Raw genomic sequence first — 21,255 nt, forward strand, 5'->3', positions numbered from 1 at the left:
CCAACATATCTGCTAACGATCATAACCTCAGCTTAGTCACGCGTTGTTTACCATACATCGCTGTTGCTTTCATAAACTGCGCTGCTATCAATATACGAAGGCGTCGTTGTTCAACACCCATAATTGGTTGGCTGAGTGTTACGCATTCGTTTTTTCTATGCCAAAGCTCTCACTGATGGTTCTCCTTAAAGAGCGCAAAAGGAAGAAAAGACGGGAGGATATACATATCTACTACCTCGTTCGAAGGCGTAGTTGTGCCGCAGCCATGAATATGCTTTCTCTGCCAACGCTCATAATCTCTGCCTAGTTGTTCACCATTCGTCGCCGTTACTTTCGTCAGCTGCGCTGCTAGCATCATATAAAGGTCACCTATCGCATGTGTTACGCAAGTATGTGCGTTTAATAACAACTCAACACGTTATACTGTGCGAGACGTACTCGTCAAGGCGTACATCATGCTTTCTCCTAAAACACAACAACAATACAAAGCAAAGGGACGTAGTTCAGCAGGCAAATTATCGCAAGCGCTTGTGTGATATTCGTTATCGTGTCAATTTCTTTTAGTTGTGCTAAGGCTCCCATTGATGGTTCTCCATCATCTGCTTAGTCTCGTGTTGTTCACCATTCGTCGCCGTAACTTACGTAAACAGCGCTGCTAGCATCATACAAGGGCATCGTTGTTCATCAGCCAACCTATCGCATGTGTTACGCAAGTGTGTATGTGTGTGTGTATTTCCATTATCGTGTTACTTCGTTTTAGCTATGCTAAAGGCTGTCACTGATAGTTGTGCATAGGGAACGTTGTAAAAAATCACAAATTAGTCCTATTTGTTGTAATTGTAGCTTTTACCCTATTTTTGATCTTAAAACTTTGAAAAATGCCTCAAATTCGATTAATAATAATTTGTTGAAAGAAAAATTTTGACTATTGTTGCTTGGTGTATTTGTTATTTTATTTCTCTTCTCTCTCTTTCTTTCTCTTTGCAGGTCTATCAAGTATTTTATGTTATGCTGAAATCCGCAAATTCCCCTCGCCCTGCCTCTTGGATATTGGAGAAATCCATTGATGGTTATAACTATGAACCATGGCAATATTTTGGCCGCTCAGATGCTGATTGTCGGCAACGTTATGGACTAGCCGGACAAAATGGCAAATATATGTTCCAAAATGATACGGAAGTTATATGTACTACACAATTTTCTAAAGCTTTGCCTTTGGAGAATGGAGAGCTGCATGTATCCTTGCTCAAAAATCGTCCCGGTGCCATGGAACAATCTCAGGAGATTATGAATTTTATAACGGCCCGTTATATCCGCATACGTTTTCAGGGAATGCATTCCACTGCAAACTTGGATAACAGTGTCTATTGGCAATTAGATGCTCATTCACTGGAGAAGCGTAGCTTCTATTCCCTAAAGCAGATAAGGGTCAGTGCTCGGTTGAATTGTCATGGTCATGCGGAGAGAACCAAAGAACTGGCTGAAAAGTCTAAAGGGCAGAAGGAATTCTCCGGTCTAGAGTCCACTCTGCAATGTGAGTGCATGCATAATACCTGTGGTGAGGATTGTTCACAATGCTGTCCCTTGTATCAGGATAAACCTTTCCGCAACGGCACCACCCATGAGGCCAATGAATGTGAAATATGCCAATGTCATAATCATGCTGAGAGCTGCTTCTATGATCCCTTTCTGGATAGAGGTCTGTGCCAGGATTGTCAAAATAATACCACAGGCAATGAATGTGAGCTGTGTTTGCCTGGTTTCTATAGACCTGAGGGAGCCTCCTTGAGTGAGGCCTGTTTACCCTGTGCCTGTTCCCTTAAGGGATCTCAGGGCATATGCCAAGCCGAGGGGGGCCAATGCATTTGCAATGAAGGCTTTCAGGGAGACCAATGCGAGGAATGTGCCCAGGGTTATTATGGAGAAGATTGTCGAAAATGTGAATGTGATTCCCGGGGTACCATAACCGATACCGAGTGCTCTGGCATTTGTATGTGCAAATATAATGTGGAGGGAGAGGCTTGTTCTAAATGTCGTGAGGGCTTTTACGATTTGAATGCAGATAACATTGATGGTTGTTCTCCTTGTTGGTGCTCAGGACTAGAGGTCTCCTGCTCAAGTGCCAATCTATCGGCTTTGGCCTTTGAGACTTTAAATGATTGGAAAATTACCGATATCACACTCTCCCAGACAACTACACCCTCTTTGGATACGGACACCAACTCTTTAAGCTACAGCATGTTTGATTTAGCAGATGTTGAGGCCATCTATTGGCAAGCCCCCAAAGGTTATCTGGGAAATCGTCTCTCCAGCTATGGCTCACGGCTATCCGTACAAGTGAAATGGGTGACTATAAGAGGCGATACCTCAGGCAAGCCTACCGCTGGACCCCATGTCATATTTCTGGGCAAGAATGGCATGAAAATTGCCTATGGTGATGAAGAATTCAACAGAGATACTTCTGCAGTAATCAATATAACCTTGGAGGAAACGAACTGGTATCATGTACCCCCACAAGTGAAGGATATAAAAACGAGAATGCGTCGCACCGACTACCATGGCACAGAGGTGTCCAAGGGGCATTTTCTCTCTGTGTTGTCCAATTTAAAGGCCATTTTGGTAAGGGCCTCCTTTCACACAGATCAAGTGGAGACATATTTGGAAAGAGTCATAATGTTTACCGGTGGCACTGAATTGGGCCATTCTACATCTCGAGTGGAGCAGTGCTCTTGTCCTCCAGGCTACACTGGCTTCTCTTGCGAGTCCTGCGATTTTGGTTATATACGAATCTATGAGAATTCCTCAGATCATCATGAAGTGGGTAGATGTAAACCATGTCCTTGTAATGGCCATTCAAATTCGTGTGATGTACAGAGCGGGGGATGTGGAAATTGCATGCATAACACCTATGGCGAAAGGTAAGTTGGAAAAAAATACTTGAAAAAAAAAAAAAAAAATCTTGGAAAATTTGATGGGTTTGTTTTGGGTTTTTTTTTATTAAAAAAAATTGTTGAAATTCGGAAATCTGAAAAAATATTGGTCTTCAAAATTCTGTATTTTGCCAATTAAAAATAAATTTAAAAGAATTGTTTAAAAGAAAATGTTGTCTTTAGAGAAATGTTCATTAAACTTGGACTCAAAGAAAAAAGTCTATGGAATTATTTTTTTAGACGAACATTAATTAAAATTTTATATTTTAAGTAACAACTGAATTCAGAAGATCTTTTTGAACCCATCACGGAGAAATTCCCTTTGGCCCATACCACATAATTTTTGAAAATACACCCAACACGTATAAAGAAAAACTTTAACACACCATTAAACTAATCATCTTGTTTCCCCATGGTTTGAGTCATTGCTAAACCATGTAAATTACACCTCATACCATTTTCTCACCATTCATATAACATTCACTATTTTACAGAATAAGTTTTAATTAGTTTCACCTTACTGTTAACATTTTCTGCTACTTTTCCATTTCAGATGTGAACGCTGTAAACGTGGTTTCTATGGCAATCCGCTTGAAGGCACACCCAATGATTGTCGCCCATGTGCTTGCCCTCTGTTGGTGGATAGCAACAACTTTTCGCCCAGTTGTCAGCTAAAGACTTATTCCGTTACAGACATCAACCCAATGTTTGGTGTGGTGAAAAATGCTGAATACATATGCACACAATGTCCGCCAGGTAAGTGGGAGTTGGGAGAAGATATACACCACTTCACATAAAAGTACAGTGTGGTACAAAAGTGTGAAAATGAAAAAATTATAAAAAACAGATTTATAAAAATTAAAAAATGTTAAAAATTGAATAGAAAATATTGAAGAAAAAAAATATTAGTAATCTAATTTTAAAATATTTAAATAAAAAAAATTTATTTACAATAAAATTTTTAGAATTACTGATTATGTTATTGTCGTAGCAGTGTGCTGCACACTGAACCGGCAGCCTTTGCCTATGAATGATTTCATGGAGTCAATCCGGTACGTGCAACTGGCTGCCATGGGATTGTGTTCAAAAACACCAGTTTTTTATGCCTTTTTGGGCGACGATCGTTTTTTCCACGATTCTGTTTTGTTTCTCTATCAAGACAAGCATCGATTTGATTTTTACAAATATTTATTAATTAACCGAAAAATTACACATTGACATAGAGAAATATAAATACTTCATGAGCAAGATTAAAAAGAAATTACCCAAAAAAAAAATCAAATTAAAGTCATTTTGTTGTAAAAAATTTTTATTGTTTTAATTTCCTCTGTTTTCTAGGCTACACCGGAGATCATTGCGAAATGTGCGATGATGGTTATTGTGGCAAACCTACCGAAATCGGATCCTCCTGCCGCCCTTGTAATTGTGATGGAGGACCTTGCGATGTTTTCACTGGCCAATGCATTGTGTGCGAGTAAGTGTAAAACTTTTAGAAGAGAAAAAATGTATTTTTGCAAATATTTATTTCAAATGACTATTTTGTCAAAATCTTACTTAGGTGAAAATTTTGTGCAAATTTTATTTTTATACAAAACTAGCTGGACAGAGCCCGCTCCGCTGCGCCTTCTTTCAATCTCTTATTTTATCTGAGTCTTATACTGGCACGGACAGGAAATAAGTTCTGTTTGGGGGTGTTAGTACGGCCTTTCAGATATTTCGAACCATTGTGCATATCATATTGGTGCTCTACTCCCGAATTTCTTTCATTTGAGCATTATATTGTTATGGTCGGTAAATATGTACCATATGGGGGTATTCTTGGGCTGAGGCAGACCCTCAAATATCAGATTCGTGGTGGTCTGAAACACCTTTAATTTGAACTCCATATTCTCATTTATTTCCATTTGACGGGCTTTTGTGATAGGGCGGCCCACTAGATATTCCACCTTTAATACCTTATTTAAGGTGGGACGGACCAAATTTCTATTTTTGACCTATTATAAACAAATTAAATTTCACTTACTTCGCCCCACCCACCTCCGAGATCTAGTGTTTTTTTTTTTAAATGGGGTAAGGGAAGGGTCCGCCTGTTAAAGTTGGGATGTTAGATCTACTTCATTCTCTTAGTGTTTGGTTTGCCCCAGAAGTGGATATCAGATTCATAATCTACTACCAAAAACTACATTTGAGCCCCTTTTTGCCATAATCCACAAATAAGTCCAGTGACTGTGAGAGTGCAAAAATATGTCGAACGAATCACATTACCAATCTCCGAGATCTGGTATTTTTGAAATTAGGGTAATGAGAAGTGCTTTTTAGAGGAGACATTTCGACACAAACATGGATATCAAATTCGTGCTGCACTCTCAAATCCCTTTAATTTGAGCCCCATATTGTCATGGTCGGTAAGCATGAACCGTATCGAGGGTGTTTTGGGGCTGGGGCGGCCACCGGCACTTTGCCCTGAAAATAGACACCAAGTTCGTTCTTTACTCTCAAATACAGCTCCATATTGCTATAGTCGGAAATTAAGTTCAGTTTAGGGGCTGATTAAGGGTGTACCCCCAAACACTTGGCTCCAAAATTGGATATAAAATTCGTTTTCTACTCCTAAATACCTTTCATTTGAGTCCCATATTTCCATAGTCGGTCAATTGACCTATTCGACGTAGTTTTAGGAGGAAAAGCGCCACCTAGACTTGAACGCAAATTATAATGTCATATTCGTAATCTTATCCCAAAAATCGTTCAATTGAATCCCATATAGCAATGGTCAGCTGATATGCCCATTTGGGGGTATTTGGGGCTGGGACGACCTCTCATTTCTTAGACCTAATTTTTTATGCCATATTTGAAATCTACTGGCAAATACTTTTCATTTGAGTCCCATATTTATAGGATGTTCAGAGGAGTTTTGGTGTTAGGGAAGCCCGGGTACTTGGTACTGGGTACTTGTGCCCAAAATTAAATACGTTTTCTACTTTCTAGTCTCCAATACCTTTCATTTGTTACCCATATTGTGCCTATCAGTCCACTTTTGGTTTTGGGTGACGTTTATGGGATAAGGAGAGGGTCCGCCGATATCTAAAATTTATATGACCTATGTTTCCTCTCACAAAATCCAACACAATCTGTGAAAATTTTAAGAAAATGGGTACAGTCGTTTTTGATTGTACCGAACCAACAAAAAAACCGAGTCTCATATAGTCATGATGGGCCATATGCCCATTTGGGGGGTTTTTGGGGATGTGGTGACCCCTACACTTCGATCTGATTTGTATGCCAGATTCCTAATCTACTTTCGAATACCTTTCATTTGAGCCACATATTGATATGGACGTGCAGTTTATCTGCTTTTAGAAGTTTTGGGGATAAGGCGACTTTCTGGGTAATTGAACCCAATTTTTAATACCATATTCGTATTCTACTCTTCAATACTTTTCATTTGATAACCATATTGTCCTTATCGGTCCTCTTTTGGTTTTGGGTAGTGTTTTTGGGTAGAGAAGTCCGTTCCCTTCCTATATCAATCAATTATAAAGCCTATTTCTTCTTTCTGACTATTTTGGCAATCTACTCCCGAATTCCTCTAATTTGACTCCCATATTGTCATGCTCGTCCAATAAACCTATTTTAGGGTGTTTTGGGATTGGAGCGGCCTCCCAGTTACTTGGACCCAATTTTTAATATGAAATTCGTACTCTACTCCTGAATACCTTTCATTTGAGTCCCATATTGTCCTGATCAGTTCACTTTCATTTTTGAGTAGTACTTTTGGTGTAAGGGGGAGGGTCCGCCCGCTTTCCGATATCAAAAAATTATATGGACTGTGTTTCCTTCCAGACCAACCTACACAATCTGTGAAAATTTCTAGGTAATCGGCTTAGCCGTTTTTGAGTTTATACGGAACAAACAAAGAAACAAACACATATTGATTTTTATACACTCCACCATAGGATGGGGGTATACAAATTTTGTCACTATTTTTGTAATTTCACGAAATATTCGTCTAAGACCCCCTAGCCATGTCCGTCCGTCTGTGCGTCCGTCCGCCTATTCATTCGCCTGTCTGTCGATAGCACGCTAACTTTCGAAAGATGAAACTAGCCGCTTGAAATTTTGCACAAACACTTCTTATTAGTGTAGGTCGGTTGGGATTGTAAATGGGCCATATCGGTCCATGTTTTGATATAGCTGTCATATAAACCGATCTGGGGTCTTGACTTCTTGAGCCTCTAGAAGGCGCAATTCCTATCTGATTTGCACGACGTGTTTCTATATGGCTTCCAACATTTGTCTTAAGTATAGTTCAAATCGGTCCATAATTTGATATATCTGCCATATAAACCGATCTTGGGTCTTGACTTCTTGAGCCACTAGAGGGCGTAATTCAAATCCGATTTGGCTGATATTTTGCAAGAAGTGGTTTGTTCTAACTCCCAATAACTCTGCTAAGTATGGTTCATATCGCTCCATAACCTGATATAGCTGCCATATAAACCAATCTTGGATTTTGAGTTCATAGGCCTCTAGGGGGCGCAATTCACATCCGATTTGGCTGAAATTTTGCATGAAGTGTTTTAGGTGCCACATAAACCGACCTGGGATATTGACTTCTTAAGCCTCTAGATGGCGCAATTCTCATACGATTTGGTTGAAATTTTGTGCAAGGGATTATCCCATGACCTACAACAAACATGTTCAATATGGTCTTAATCGATCTATAGTCTGATACAGCTCCCATATAAACCGATCCCCCGATTTTGCTTCTTGAGCCCTTAGAATGCGCAATTCTTATCCGAATGGACTGAAATATGACCCTATGGCCTTCAACATTGAATTCACTTATGGTCCGAATCGGACTATATCTTGATATACCTCCAATAACATAACAATTCTTGCCTCATAAGAGATGCCACGCAAAGAACTCGACAAATGCGATCCTTGGTGGAGGTTACATAAGATTCGACCCAGCCGAACATATCACCCTCTTTCTTGTTATATGTAAGAAAGATTTTGTCAATATATTTTTTTTTTTTAATTTAAGTAATTTTGTTTTTGCTGCTTTTCATTGTCAAAATGTGTTCTATTTTAATTTTTTCAGGGGCAACACTGAAGGCTGGCACTGTGAACGCTGTAAACTGGGCTTCTGGGGTGATCCCTCGGTGGGCTGTGAACCCTGTTCCTGCTTTGAGGAGGGTTCAGATAGTGCTGTCTGTGACAGCACCGATGGCCAGTGTCTCTGCAAACCCCGTTATGCGGGACAAAAATGCGACGAATGTGATGAGGGCTATGCTCTGCTAGATGAACAATGCTCTCCATGTGGTTGTGATGAATTTGGTACCATTGATCCAAACACTTGTGATCCCGACAATGGTCAGTGTTATTGTAAACCCGGTGTGGAGGGTCTCAAATGCAACGAATGCAGTGTAGGATATTTTGGCCTTAAAGAAGAATCCAATGGTTGTACGGGTAAGTGGATGCATTTTTTTTTTAATTTTGTTCTTCTTTGAATTGTTTGTGGAAATATTTATTTTCTCAAGAAGGGAAATCCATAAAATATATATGGCTATTTTGAAATATCCACTTTTCATATTGAGTTGATGCCTTATGGCCATAAACCATACGAAACTTAACAAGAACCGAAGCAATTTAAAGGAAATTAAATTGTAATGGGATTTTTTGAGTTGTAATACATGTCAGTTTCAGTTGTGTATATTATGTTTGGTTTTTCGGTTCTTCATTTCCTTCTCTTTGGAATCTTTGGAAAATGAAAATTTATTGTGGTCTCATTGCATAAAAAAGTGTGTGTGTGTGGGCGGGAAGAATGTAGAATTTTTAAGAAAATGGGAAACTTAAGGAAGGGCCTTTCCAGGGCTTACTTACAGATAGATTATAAAACAAGTAAAAACGTGCTAAGTTCGGCCGGGCCGAATCTTATATACCCTCCACCATGGATCGTATTTGTCGAGCTCTTTCCAAAGTATCTCTCTTTAGGCAAACAACGATTAAACGAAAAGATTTGCTATGTTATTGGAACTATATCAAGCTATGGTTCAATTCGGACCACAATTCATACAATATTTGACACGTATGTTGAAGGTCATGAGAGAAGCCATTGTACAAAATGTCAGCCAAATCGTATAATACATGCTCCCTTTAGAGACTCAAGAAGTCAAGATCCCATATAGGTTTATATGGCAGCTATATCAGGTTATGGATCGATTTGAACTATTCTTAGCACAGTTATTGAAAAACATAACAAAACACCCCATGCAAAATTTCAGCTAAATCGGATAATAATTGCGCCCTCTAGTGGCTCAAGAAGTCAAGACCCCAGATCAGTGCATATGGCAGCTATATCAGGTGATAGACCGATTTCAACCATACCTAGCCCAGTTGTTGAAAGTCATAACAAAACACCTCATGCAAAATTTCAGCCAAATCGGATAATAATTGCGCACTCTAGTGGTTCAAGAAGTCAAGAACCCATATAGGTTTATAAGGCAGCTATATCAGGTTATGGACCGATTTAAACTATTCTTAGCACAGTTGTTGAAAAACATAACAAAACAGCCGATACAAAATTTCAGCTAAATCGAATAATAATTGCGCCCCCTAGTGGCTTAAGAAGTCAAGACCCCAGATCGGTTTATATGGCAGCTATCCCAGGATATGGACCGATTTGAATTATTCTTAGCACAGTTGTTGAAAAACAAAACAAAACACCTCATGCAAAATTTCAGCCAAATCGGATAATAATTGCGCCCTCTAGTGGCTCAAGAAGACAAGACCCCAGATCGGTGTATATGGCAGCTATAACAGGTTATGGACCGATTTAAACCATACTTAGCCCAGTTATTGAAAGTCATTACAAAACACGTCATGCAAAATTTCAGCCAAATCGGATAATAATTGCGCCCTCTAGTGGTTCAAGAAGTCAAGACCCCAGATCGGTTTATTTGACAGCTATACCAGGATATGGACCGATTTGAACTATTCCTCGTACAGTTGTTGAAAGTCATAACAAAAAACGTCACGCAAAATTTCAGCTAAATCGAATAATAATTGCGCCCTCTAGTGGCTCAAGAAGTCAAGACCCCAGATCGGTGTATATGGCAGCTATAACAGGTTATGGACCGATTTAAACCATACTTAGCCCAGTTGTTGAAAGTCATAACAAAAAACGTCATGCAAAATTTCAGCCTAATCGGATAATAATTGTGCCCTGTAGTGGTTCAAAAAGTCAAGACCCCAGATTGGTGTATATGGCAGCTATATCAGGTTATGGACTGATTTGAACTATTTCTAGGACAGTTGTTGAAAGTCCTAACAAAAAACGTCATGCAAAATTTCAACCAAATCGGATAATAATTGCGCCCTCTAGTGGCTCAAGAAGTCAAGACCCCAGATCGGTGTATATGGCAGCTATTTCAGGTTATGGACCGATTTGAACCATAATCAGCACAGTTATTGGAAGTCTTAAAGAAACACCTGATGCAAAATTTAAGCCAAATCGGATAATAATTGTGCCCTCTAGTGGCTCAAGAAGTCAAGACCCCAGATCGGTGTATATGGCAGCTATATCAGGTTATGGACCGATTTGAACTATTCTTAGCACAGTTGTTGAAAAACATAAGAAAACACCCCGTGCAAAATTTCAGCCAGATCGGAAAATAATTGCGCCCTCTAGTGGCTCAAGAAGTCAAGACCCCAGATCGGTTTATATGGCAGCTACATCAGGTTATGAACCGATATCAACTATTCATTGCACAGTTGTTGAAAGTCATAACAAAACACCTCATGCAAAATTTCAGCCAAATCGGATAATAAGTGCGCCCTCTAGCGGCTCAAGAAGTCAAGACCCCAGATAGGTTTATATGACAGCTATATCAGGTTATGGACCGATTTGAACCATAATCAGCACAGTTGTTGGAAGTCTTAAAGAAACACCTCATGCAAATTTTCAGCCAAATCCGACAAGAATTGCACCCTTTAGAGGCTCAAGAAATCAAGATCCCAGATCGGTTTATATGCCAGCTATATCAAAACGTGGACCGATATAACCCATTTACAATCCCAACCGACCTACACTAATAAGTAGTGTTTGTGCAAAATTTCAAGCGACTAGCTTTACTCCTTCGAAAGTTAGTGCGCTTTCAACAGACAGACGGACGGACATGGCTACATCGACTTAAAATGTCATCATCAAGAATGTATATATTGGGTTGCCCAAAAAGTAATTGCGGATTTTTTAAAAGAAAGTAAATGCATTTTTAATAAAACTTTGAATGAACTTTAATCAAATATACATTTTTTACACTTTTTTTCTAAAGCAAGCTAAAAGTAACAGCTGATTACTGACAGAAGAAAGAATGCAATTACAGAGTCACAAGCTGTGAAAAAAATTGTCAACGCCGACTATATGAAGAATCCGCAATTACTTTTTGGGCAACACAATACTTTACGAAATTAGCAAAATACTATACGAAATTAGCATACCCCCATCCTATGGAGGAGGGTATAAAATATTTTTTTTTTGTGATATTTTGTGGAAAAATCCATTAAGAAATTTTGTAAATTTTGACAAAAAAGTGACAAAATTTTCTTGAAAATAAAATTTGAAAAAAAATTTAGACAAAAAAACATCTACAAATTTTTTTTTTTTGTAGAAATAGTATATTCCCATATTTTTGGGGGTGAGGTGAACGCCCATATATCAGATTAGTGCTCTAATTGTTTTTGAGTTTCAAACAAACTAAATTTCGTTTAAATTGCCCTACCCATCTCTGAGGCCTGGCGTTTTTGAAAAAAGGATAAGGGGAGGGTCCGCCCATTAAAGTTTGGATGTTAGATCTACTTCATTTTCTTGGTTTTGGTGCTGGATTGGAGTAGCCAAACCCTTTGCCCCGAAAGTGGATAACTGATTCATACCCTTCTCTAAAAAAACACATTTCAGCTACATATTGCTATAGTCGGTATATATGTGTGGTTAAGGGGGAGTTTATTAGGTGAGGCGTCCCTAAAACCTAAAACCAGATACCAGATTTGAGCCCCAATTGACATTGGTTTAAGGTAGTTTATGGGGTGAGACGACCCCCAAACACTTGGCCTCAAAATTGGATATCAAATTCATTTTCTACAAACAAATCCCCATTATTTATTACCATAGTAGGCAAAGCTTGAAGGCTGGCTTGAAGGGAGTTTAGGGAGCGGACCCTGAAATAATATCAGCATCGTGCTAGAACACGGTTTTGTTTGAGCCCCATAATATCAAGCATTTCAGGACCAGAAACGTGGTCCTGAAAATGGGTATGAATTTCGTTCTCCACTCCTAAATGCCTTTCATTTGAGTCCCGTATTGGTAAATACGTATGGCTGATTTAGCGGTTTTTGGAGGTGAGGTGGTCCCGCAGACACTTAGCCCAACTCTAATATACCATACCGTTTATTAATGCCCCATATTGTCATTGGTTTAAGGGGAGTTTCCAGATTTGGATATAGCTGCAATATAGTCCGATCTCTCGATTTAAGGTCTTGCGCTCATAAAAGGCGCATTTATTGTCCGATGTCGCCAAAATTTGGGACCGTGAGTTGTGTTAGGCAATTCGACATCCTTCTCAATTTGGCCCAGATCGTTCCAGATTTACATATAAAGGGTGATTTTTTTGAGGTTAGGATTTTCATGCATTAGTATTTGACAGATCACGTGGGATTTCAGACATGGTGTCAAAGAGAAAGATGCTCAGTATGCTTTGACATTTCATCATGAATAGACTTACTAACGAGCAACGCTTGCAAATCATTGAATTTTATTACCAAAATCAGTGTTCGGTTCGAAATGTGTTCATTCACCGTAACGTTGCGTCCAACAGCATCTTTGAAAAAATACGGTCCAATGATTCCACCAGCGTACAAACCATACCAAACAGTGCATTTTTCGGGATGCATGGGCAGTTCTTGAACGGCTTCTGGTTGCTCTTCTCTCCAAATGCGTCAATTTTGCTTATTTACGTAGCCATTCAACCAGAAATGAGCCTCATCGCTGAACAAAATTTGTCAAAATTTGAACACATTTCGAACCGAACACTGATTTTGGTAATAAAATTCAATGATTTGCAAGCGTTGCTCGTTAGTAAGTCTATTCATGATGAAATGTCAAAGCATACTGAGCATCTTTCTCTTTGACACCATGTTTGAAATCCCACGTGATCTGTCAAATACTAATGCATGAAAATCCTAACCTCAAAAAAATCACCCTTTAGCTGCCATAAAGACAGATCTCTCGATTTAAGGTTTTGGGCCCATAAATGGCGCATATATTGCCCGATGTCGCCAAAATTTGGGTTAGTGAGTTGTGTTAGGCCCTTCGACATTCTTCGTTAATTTGGCCCAGATCGATCCAGATTTGGATATAACTGCCATATAGACCGATACGCCGACTTAGCGTCTTAGGCCCATAAAAGCCACATTTATTATTCGATTTTGCTGTAATTTGGAACAGTGAGTTGTGTTAAGCCCTTCGTCATTTTTCTTGAATTTGGCCCAGATCGGTCCAGATTTGGATATAACTGCCATAAAGGCAAGCTTAGGGTCTTAGGCCCATAAAAGCCACATTTATTATCCGATTTTGCTGTAATTCGGGACAGTGAGTTGTGTTAAGCCCTTCGTCATTTTTCTTGAAATTGGCCCAGATCGGTCCAGATTTGGTTATAGCTGCCATATAGACCGATACGCCGATTTAGGGTCCCATAAAAACCACATTTATTATCCGATTTTGCTGAAATTTAGTGAAATTTAGGCCCTTCGACATTCTTCGTTAATTTGGCGCAGATCGGTCCAGATTTGGATATAACTGCCATATAGACCGATACGCCGACTTAGCGTCTTAGGCCCATAAAAGCCACATTTATTATTCGATTTTGCTGTAATTTGGGACAGTGAGTTGTGTTAGGTTCTTCGACATCATTCTTATATTTGGACCACATCGGTCCAGAGTTAGATATAGCTGCCATATAGACCGATCTCTCGATTTAAGGTTTTGGGCCCATAAAAGGAGCATTCATTGTCCTATGTCGCCGAAATTTGGGTCAGTGAGTGGTGTTAGGCCCTTCGATATCCTTCTTCAATTTGGTTTATATCGGTCCAGATTTGGATATAGCTGCCACATAGACCAATATCTCGATTTAAAGTCTTCGCTCCATAAAAGGCGCATTTATAATCCGATTTCACTGAAATTTGACACAGTGACTTATGCTAGGCTTTTCGACATCCGTGTCGTGTATGATTTATATCGGGTTATTCTTAGAAAGTGTTACTAAAAAGACCAATATTTTGTTATACACAATTGAACAATGACTTGCACTTATTGGAATTTGGTCCAAATCGGAACATATTTCGATATAGCTGCTATGGGGCATAAGGTATGCATTTTTTACCGGATTTTTTCGAAAGTTGGTTTACATATATACCCGAGGTGGTGGGTATCCAAAATTCGGCCCGACCGAACTTAACGCCTTTTTACTTGTTATATAATTAAAATCTTCACTAAAATAAGATTTTTGAAAAAATTATTTTATCAGAACTACATATGACGAGTTTTCTATAAAAACAAAATTTTGAAAAATTTAAAAACCAAGTATGAAAAATTTTTTGAAATTTTTTCTGTAAAAATAAATTTTTTACTTTTTTTGCTCAACACAAGGCCCCTTTACTTTTATCACTGAATGGTTATTCCATAAGCTCTGCCTTTCATTATTTTCAAACGCTTCCATATAATTTCATTTTAATTTTTGAAAAATGCCTCATTTTTTTCCCTACCCAATTTTCGTGATTATGGATTTCCTTCATCATGATGCTGATCATCATCATCAGCTGTGTGATAGCCGCAAAGGCATCACAGTTGAGCCAATTGTAAAGTGTGGCGTTTCTTGATCGGTGGATGATTAAAAGCAGATGATCACGTATCACTTTTCATTTTTGAAGCATCAAGAATTCCAAGGGCCAAATCAAATGGTAAAAGGGAAGGACAGACATCAAGAATACCTTCAATAACTCTAAAACATGTTGCAATTGACCCAATGCACTCACTACGCCAATGATGAACTTCAGGCCAGGCCAACGATATAACGAAAAAAGATGAGGAAAATTATTATAATAAGAATTACAGCAATGATGGTGATGATTATGTAGCTTTCCCCGCCCCCCACCTAAGCGTTTTCTCTCGATCCTCATAAGTTGCTGATGTTCTTATGATACATTTATGAGTTTTTAAATAATCATTAACTCGTGTATAGCCCGCGTATAACATTTTAAAATTTTTAAATCTTTTTTTTCTGAATCTTTTTCCATGAGTTTGAAGTGCTTTCATTTATGTCTCGATCGAACCATCGATCGATCGCTGTCTGTGAAATAAGGCATTTATTGTGACGTTGTTTGCTCAGAGGCTCTTTCTGCTTTTGGGGGCTATTCAAAATGCAATTTATTTAATCATAATCATTTTCCGCTCTTTAATTTTTGTTTTGTTTGATTTGATTCTGTACTTTTCAATGGGAATGTTGAAAATATTTGTTGATCGTTTGGCATTTCTGTTGTTGCTGATACATTGTTTTTGAATTATGGCCCATTGTGATTTGATTTGGGGTTTTTTTGTTGGATTTCTTCAAACTATAAATTAATCGCATTTTCAACACCGATATGGGTCAATCAGCCAGAAAAATGTTTATGTGGCCTTTATTGGGTTAATAGGTTTTCTGCTTTTTATGAAAAGGAAAATTTTTTCAAAAATTATTTGTTTTTTGGCATTACTGATCACCCGAGTAATTAGTAATCATTATGTTGGGGAATATACATTACTCTGCATTTCAGCTGTAACACGTGTTCATTATTTTTTTACATTCTAGGTTGAGTTAACCATATCTGTCTGTCCGAACCATTCATACGAAGCAAGATACCCCAGAAAAACTTAGATATTTGAAACAAATAAAAAGGCGTTAAGTTCGGCCGGACCGAACATTGGATACCTACCACCTCGGGTATATATGTAAACCACCTTTCGTCGAAATCCGGTGAAAAATGCATACCTTATGACTCATAGCAGCTATATCGAAATATGTTCCTATTTGGACCAAATACTAATAAGTACAAGTCATTGTTCAATTGTATATAACAAAATATTTGTCTTTTTAGTAACTATATCTAAAAATAAACCGATCTGAACCATATACGACACGGATGTCGAAAATCCTTACATAAGTCACTGTGTCAAATTTCAGCGAAATCGGATTATAAGTACGCCTTGTACTTTAAATCGAGAGATCGGTCTATATGGTAGCTATATCCAAATCTAAACCGTTTTGGGCCAAGTTGCAGAAAAATGTCGAAGAGCCTTACACAAGTCACTGTCCCAAATTTTGGCGACATTGGACAAAAAATGCGACTTTTATGGCCCCAAAATCTTAAATCGAAAGATCGGTCTATATGGCAGCTATAACCAAATCTGAACCGATCTGGGTCAAATTGAACAAGGATGTCCAAGGCAATAACACAACTCACTGTCCCAGATTGTGGCGACATCGGACAATAAATGCGTCTTTTATGGCCCCAAAACCTTAAATCGAGAGATCGGTCTATATGGCAGCTATATCAAAATCTGGACCTATATGGGCCAAATTGAAGAAGGATGTCGAAAGTTATAGCACAACTCACTGTCCCAAATTTTTGCGCCTTTTATGGCCCCAAAACCTTAAATCGAGAGACCGATCTATACGGCAGCTATATCCAAATCTAGACCGATCTGGGCCATCACTGTCCCAAATTTTGGCGACATCGGACAATAAATGCGCCTTTTATGGCCCCAATACTTTAAATCGAGAGATAGGTCTATATGGCAGTTATATCCAAGTATGGACCGATCTGGGCAAATTGAAGAAGGGTGTCGAAGGGCCCAACACAACTCACTGTCTCAAATTTCGAAATTTCGACAAAATCGTACAATAAATGCACCTTTTATTGGCGCAAGACCTTAAATCGAGAGATCGTTCTATATGGCAGCTATATCCATATCTGGACCGATCTGAGCCAAATTGAGGAAGGATGTCGAAGGGCTCAACACAACTCACTGTCCCAAATTCCGGCAAAATTTTTGACCAAATAAGACAAAAATTGCGGCTTGTAAGGGATTAAGAAGTCAAATCGGAAGATCGGTTTATATGGAAGCTACATAGGTTATAGACCGATTTGGATGGTACTTGACACAGTTATTGGAAGTCATACAAAAATTGCGGCTAGTAAGAGCTCAAGAAGGCAAATCGGGAGCTCGGTTTATATGGAAGCTACGTCAGGTTATAACACAATTTGGACCGTACCTCGCACAGTTGTTGGAAGTCATAACAGCCACGTGCAAAATTTCAGCTAAATCATACAAAAATTGAGGCTTGTAAGAGCTCAAGAAGACAAATCGGGAGATCGGTTTATATGGAAGCTATATCCGGTTAATGACCGATTGGAACTGTACTAAACACAACCATATCGGACAAAAATTTGCGGGTTCCAGGGGCTCAAGAAGTCAAATCGGATGATCGGTTTATATGGGAGCTATATCTAAATTTGAACCGAAATGGTCCATTGGCAATCCCCAAAGACCTACAAAAATGTGGAGTATCTGTGCAAAATTTCAAACAGCTAGACAGTTGCCTTTTATATTTCGTCATTGGACAACCCTTGTGTTGCAATCTGCTAACTGACAGCTATATTGTAAAGCTTGACATTTTTGAGGTTATACGTATTCATAACGTTTTGACATACGCTACTCTTTTAATTACAGTAACTTAAAAGATTCATCTCACCCAAAAAATTAATTAAATCGTGAACATTTCCGTGCGATTATTTTTTACAAATTTCGACTTGGATTAACTCAACAACAGTTCATCGATGAACTTAATTTTGGCGATGAAATTCCATCAATGATCAGTGTTTATCGATGGTAAGGTAAAATCAACCGAGGTCCTAGTTCACTCTAAGAAGAATATCGTGAACCATTGATGCTGTGCGCCAACTGATATTACAAGATCATCATGTGAGCTATCTTGACATTGAGACAACCTTACGCAATAGTGGGACCAGCATACATTCAATAATGCATGAACATTTGACTGTCAAAAAAAAAAAATTGATCGTGTTGGATGTTACACAATTTGTCAATCGCTCGTGTCGATAGGTCGAAAGAAATGCTTCAAAAATACAAAACAATTGCATTTTATTACTGTTGAAAATTTTCACCAAAATCCATTTTTTTGCATTTAGTGGAACGTTCTGCTATGTCTGATAGGCGTGGAATATTTACTCTTACACTTTGTTCTGACTTGATAGGGATGGCATATTGACTCGTAGACTATGTTCTGACTCGAGAGGGAACCAAGAGTTATTCATGATTTATTTCCATAGGTCATCAACATCTGACCATTGACCATCAACTTTGTTGCATTACAATAAAAGCAGTATATTCCTCACCTTTAATTACCATAACCATCAGGCAAAAGATAAAAACTTTTGCAATTAATCTTCATCAATCGAAATCCTACAATAAAGGTGTGGAGCTAATTCTTGATTTAAAGAAATTAGTGAATTTATGCTTACATAAGCATATTTTGCCTAAAGCAAAAACACAAAGATGTGGCAGTCTACAGAATGCAACTATGTCTTGGTTAGGTTTAGTTTTTCAATATACGAATTTAATAAATCGTATCAACAAATAACGGTTCGAGTTTTCGATATTGAATATGTATTACAGAGGAATCAAGTAATCGTCTCCTTAAATTGTAATCAAAAATTAAGGAATCGCTCTCAAATACAGTGAAAGATTTGGCTGCAGATTGCAACACAAATTACAATGATCTTTATCTTAAGATCGATTCTTATCGATAGTCGAAGGTTAATCGACCACGCCACTTGCAAGACAATTTCCACTTTTGGTAATCGTTTGACAATAAGTCGTCTATTTTATAATAAAATACAAAGAAACCGGCCCTTTGCTGTTTGCTCTAGCGAAGGTTTTTCTTTTAAACCAACAAAAAATGTCAAGGCAAAAACGTAATGCCTATGGCCTAGAACTACAAAAATGTGTCTCCTTGTATACCCTTAAAAGGTTTGAGCATTTAAAGAAGATCTTTATTGTTCATGGGTTTAAGCCAACTATGGCTCCATACAAATGGGCGAAGGTTGTTGAGTCGGGGGCTACTTTGATTTCTTTTTCTTATCTTTTTTACAATAAACTTCCATAAGCATGATAGAAAAACAGAGAAGAATAACACAATAAAACACAGAAGATATAAAACAACGTTGAACTCATTTCTATGGTCAAATAAATATCTGGTGCAACATTGCAGCATGACATGATGCAGAGCACTGAACTGCGCAGTGACGCTATAAGATGAGCTTAAATGACAGCGCTAGAGCATTAGCAACAAGCGACCAGCTTAAACTTTTATTCGCATTTCTCAACAGAAGCAAAAAAAAAAAAGACTACAACAGCAACAAAAATAAGACAAAATACAGAAAACAAAAGACATGTTGTATGTCTTAAACAAAGATTAACAAATATATCACATTTCCAATGCTGTGTAGAAGATGGACGAACGACACTGCACACACATGCCTCACTAAAACTAAAATCTAGAAAAAAAAACCATCATTCCATCAAATGTGTAACACTTTTCCAAATTGACAAGCGAATGGAAAAGTGCATTTTCTTTAAATAAGAAAAAATAACCAGAAAAACTTTATCGTCTAAAAAAACTCCGGTGATGAATTACCTGATGGTGAGCTCCAATGGTCTTAGTTTCAATTAGTTTTTGAAATTTTTTTAAAATAAAAAAAATTGTATTTGGCTCGACTGGTTCCCAACTGTCTGCCATAGAGAGGAACCCCCTATTTAGTGGCACTGACATCAGGTGTAAATCTATGACCAACCAATTTTTACACCTTCTTTTTTCCCAATACCATAAAGCGAATGCATACGCATGTGTTTGGGAAATGTAGGTCTAAGTACTCAAATGATCATAGAAGGTGCTGAAATACAAAACGGGATAACTAAAATGGAGAAAAGATAAATTGAAGCATGGTAACAAACCAAACAACGTCGGCAAAAAGAATTATCCACGGTGCGGATAAATTTTTAAGCGTGTGGATAAAGTTATCCAGGTTGTGGATAACGTTTTCTAGCTTGTGCGGTAAAAGCTATCCAGGGTTTGGATAAAATTATCCACGTTAAGGATGAAGTTATCCACGTTAGTATAAAGTTGGTTAAAGTTATCTACTTGTGGATATCTACTTTGTGGATAAAGTTGTCTACTTGTGGATATCTACTTTGTGGATAAAGTTATTCATGTTGTGGATAAAAGTTATCCACGCTGTGGATACAGTTATCCACGTTGTGGATGAAGTTATCCACGTTAAGGATGAAGTTACCCACATTATGGATAAAAATATCCACGTTGTGGACAAAAATATCCACGTTGTGGATAAAAATATCCACGTTGTGGATAACATTATACAAGTTGTGGATAAAAATATCCACGTTTTGGATAAAATTATCCACGTTGTGGATAATGTTATCCACGTTGTGGATAATGTTATCCACGTTGTGGATAATGTTATCCACGTTGTGGATAAAGTTATCCGCGTTATTTGTGGATAAAGTTATCCTTTTTTGGATAAAGTTATCCATTTGGTGAATAAAGTTATCCATGTTCTTAATAAGTTATCCGCTTGTGGATAAAGTTATCCACAAAGTGGATAAAATAGTTCACAATGTGGATTATATTTGCCACGTTGTGGACAAAATTATGCAAGTTGTGGATAAAGTTGTCGTCGTTGGATAACTTATTTTATCCCATATTGTGGATGAAATTATCTACATTGTTGATAAAATTATCCACGTTGAGGATAAACTTACTCGTGATAGAGATAAAGTTATCCGTGTTGTAGATAGAGTAATCGACATTGTGGATAAAGTTACCCACGTTGTAGATGAAGTTATCCATTTTGGAATAAAGTTATGCACGTTGTGGATAAACATGTCCACATTGTGAATAAATTTTCCACATTCTAGATAAAATTGTACACGTTATGCACAACATTATTCAAGTTGTGGTTAAAATTATCCATGAGGGGATGAAGATATTCACCTTGTGGATAAATTATCCACGTGATGGATAAAGTTTTCCACTTTGTGGATAAGGTTATTCACGTTGTGGATAAGCATATCCACATTGTTGATAAGGTTATCCATGTTGTGGATAAAAGTTATCCACTTTGTGGATAAATG

The 21,255-nt window shown here is 38.0% G+C and overlaps 1 protein-coding gene across 1 annotated transcript in view; it reads left to right on the forward strand.

Annotated features, from left to right (window-relative positions):
• The window catches only part of LOC106092356 (laminin subunit alpha-1), a 146,362-nt gene extending 131,196 nt beyond the window's left edge, over positions 1–15,166 (forward strand). The window contains exons 3-7 of the mRNA XM_059365705.1: positions 988–2,918; positions 3,484–3,686; positions 4,269–4,404; positions 8,035–8,402; positions 15,042–15,166. Of these exons, the coding sequence (XP_059221688.1) occupies positions 988–2,918; positions 3,484–3,686; positions 4,269–4,404; positions 8,035–8,402; positions 15,042–15,166 (2,763 nt within the window). The remainder of the gene's footprint in view (positions 1–987; positions 2,919–3,483; positions 3,687–4,268; positions 4,405–8,034; positions 8,403–15,041) is intronic.
• The last annotated feature ends 6,089 nt before the right edge of the window (positions 15,167–21,255 follow it).

Source organism: Stomoxys calcitrans, chromosome 3 (assembly GCF_963082655.1).
Source record: "Stomoxys calcitrans chromosome 3, idStoCalc2.1, whole genome shotgun sequence".
Lineage (NCBI taxonomy): Eukaryota > Metazoa > Arthropoda > Insecta > Diptera > Muscidae > Stomoxys > Stomoxys calcitrans.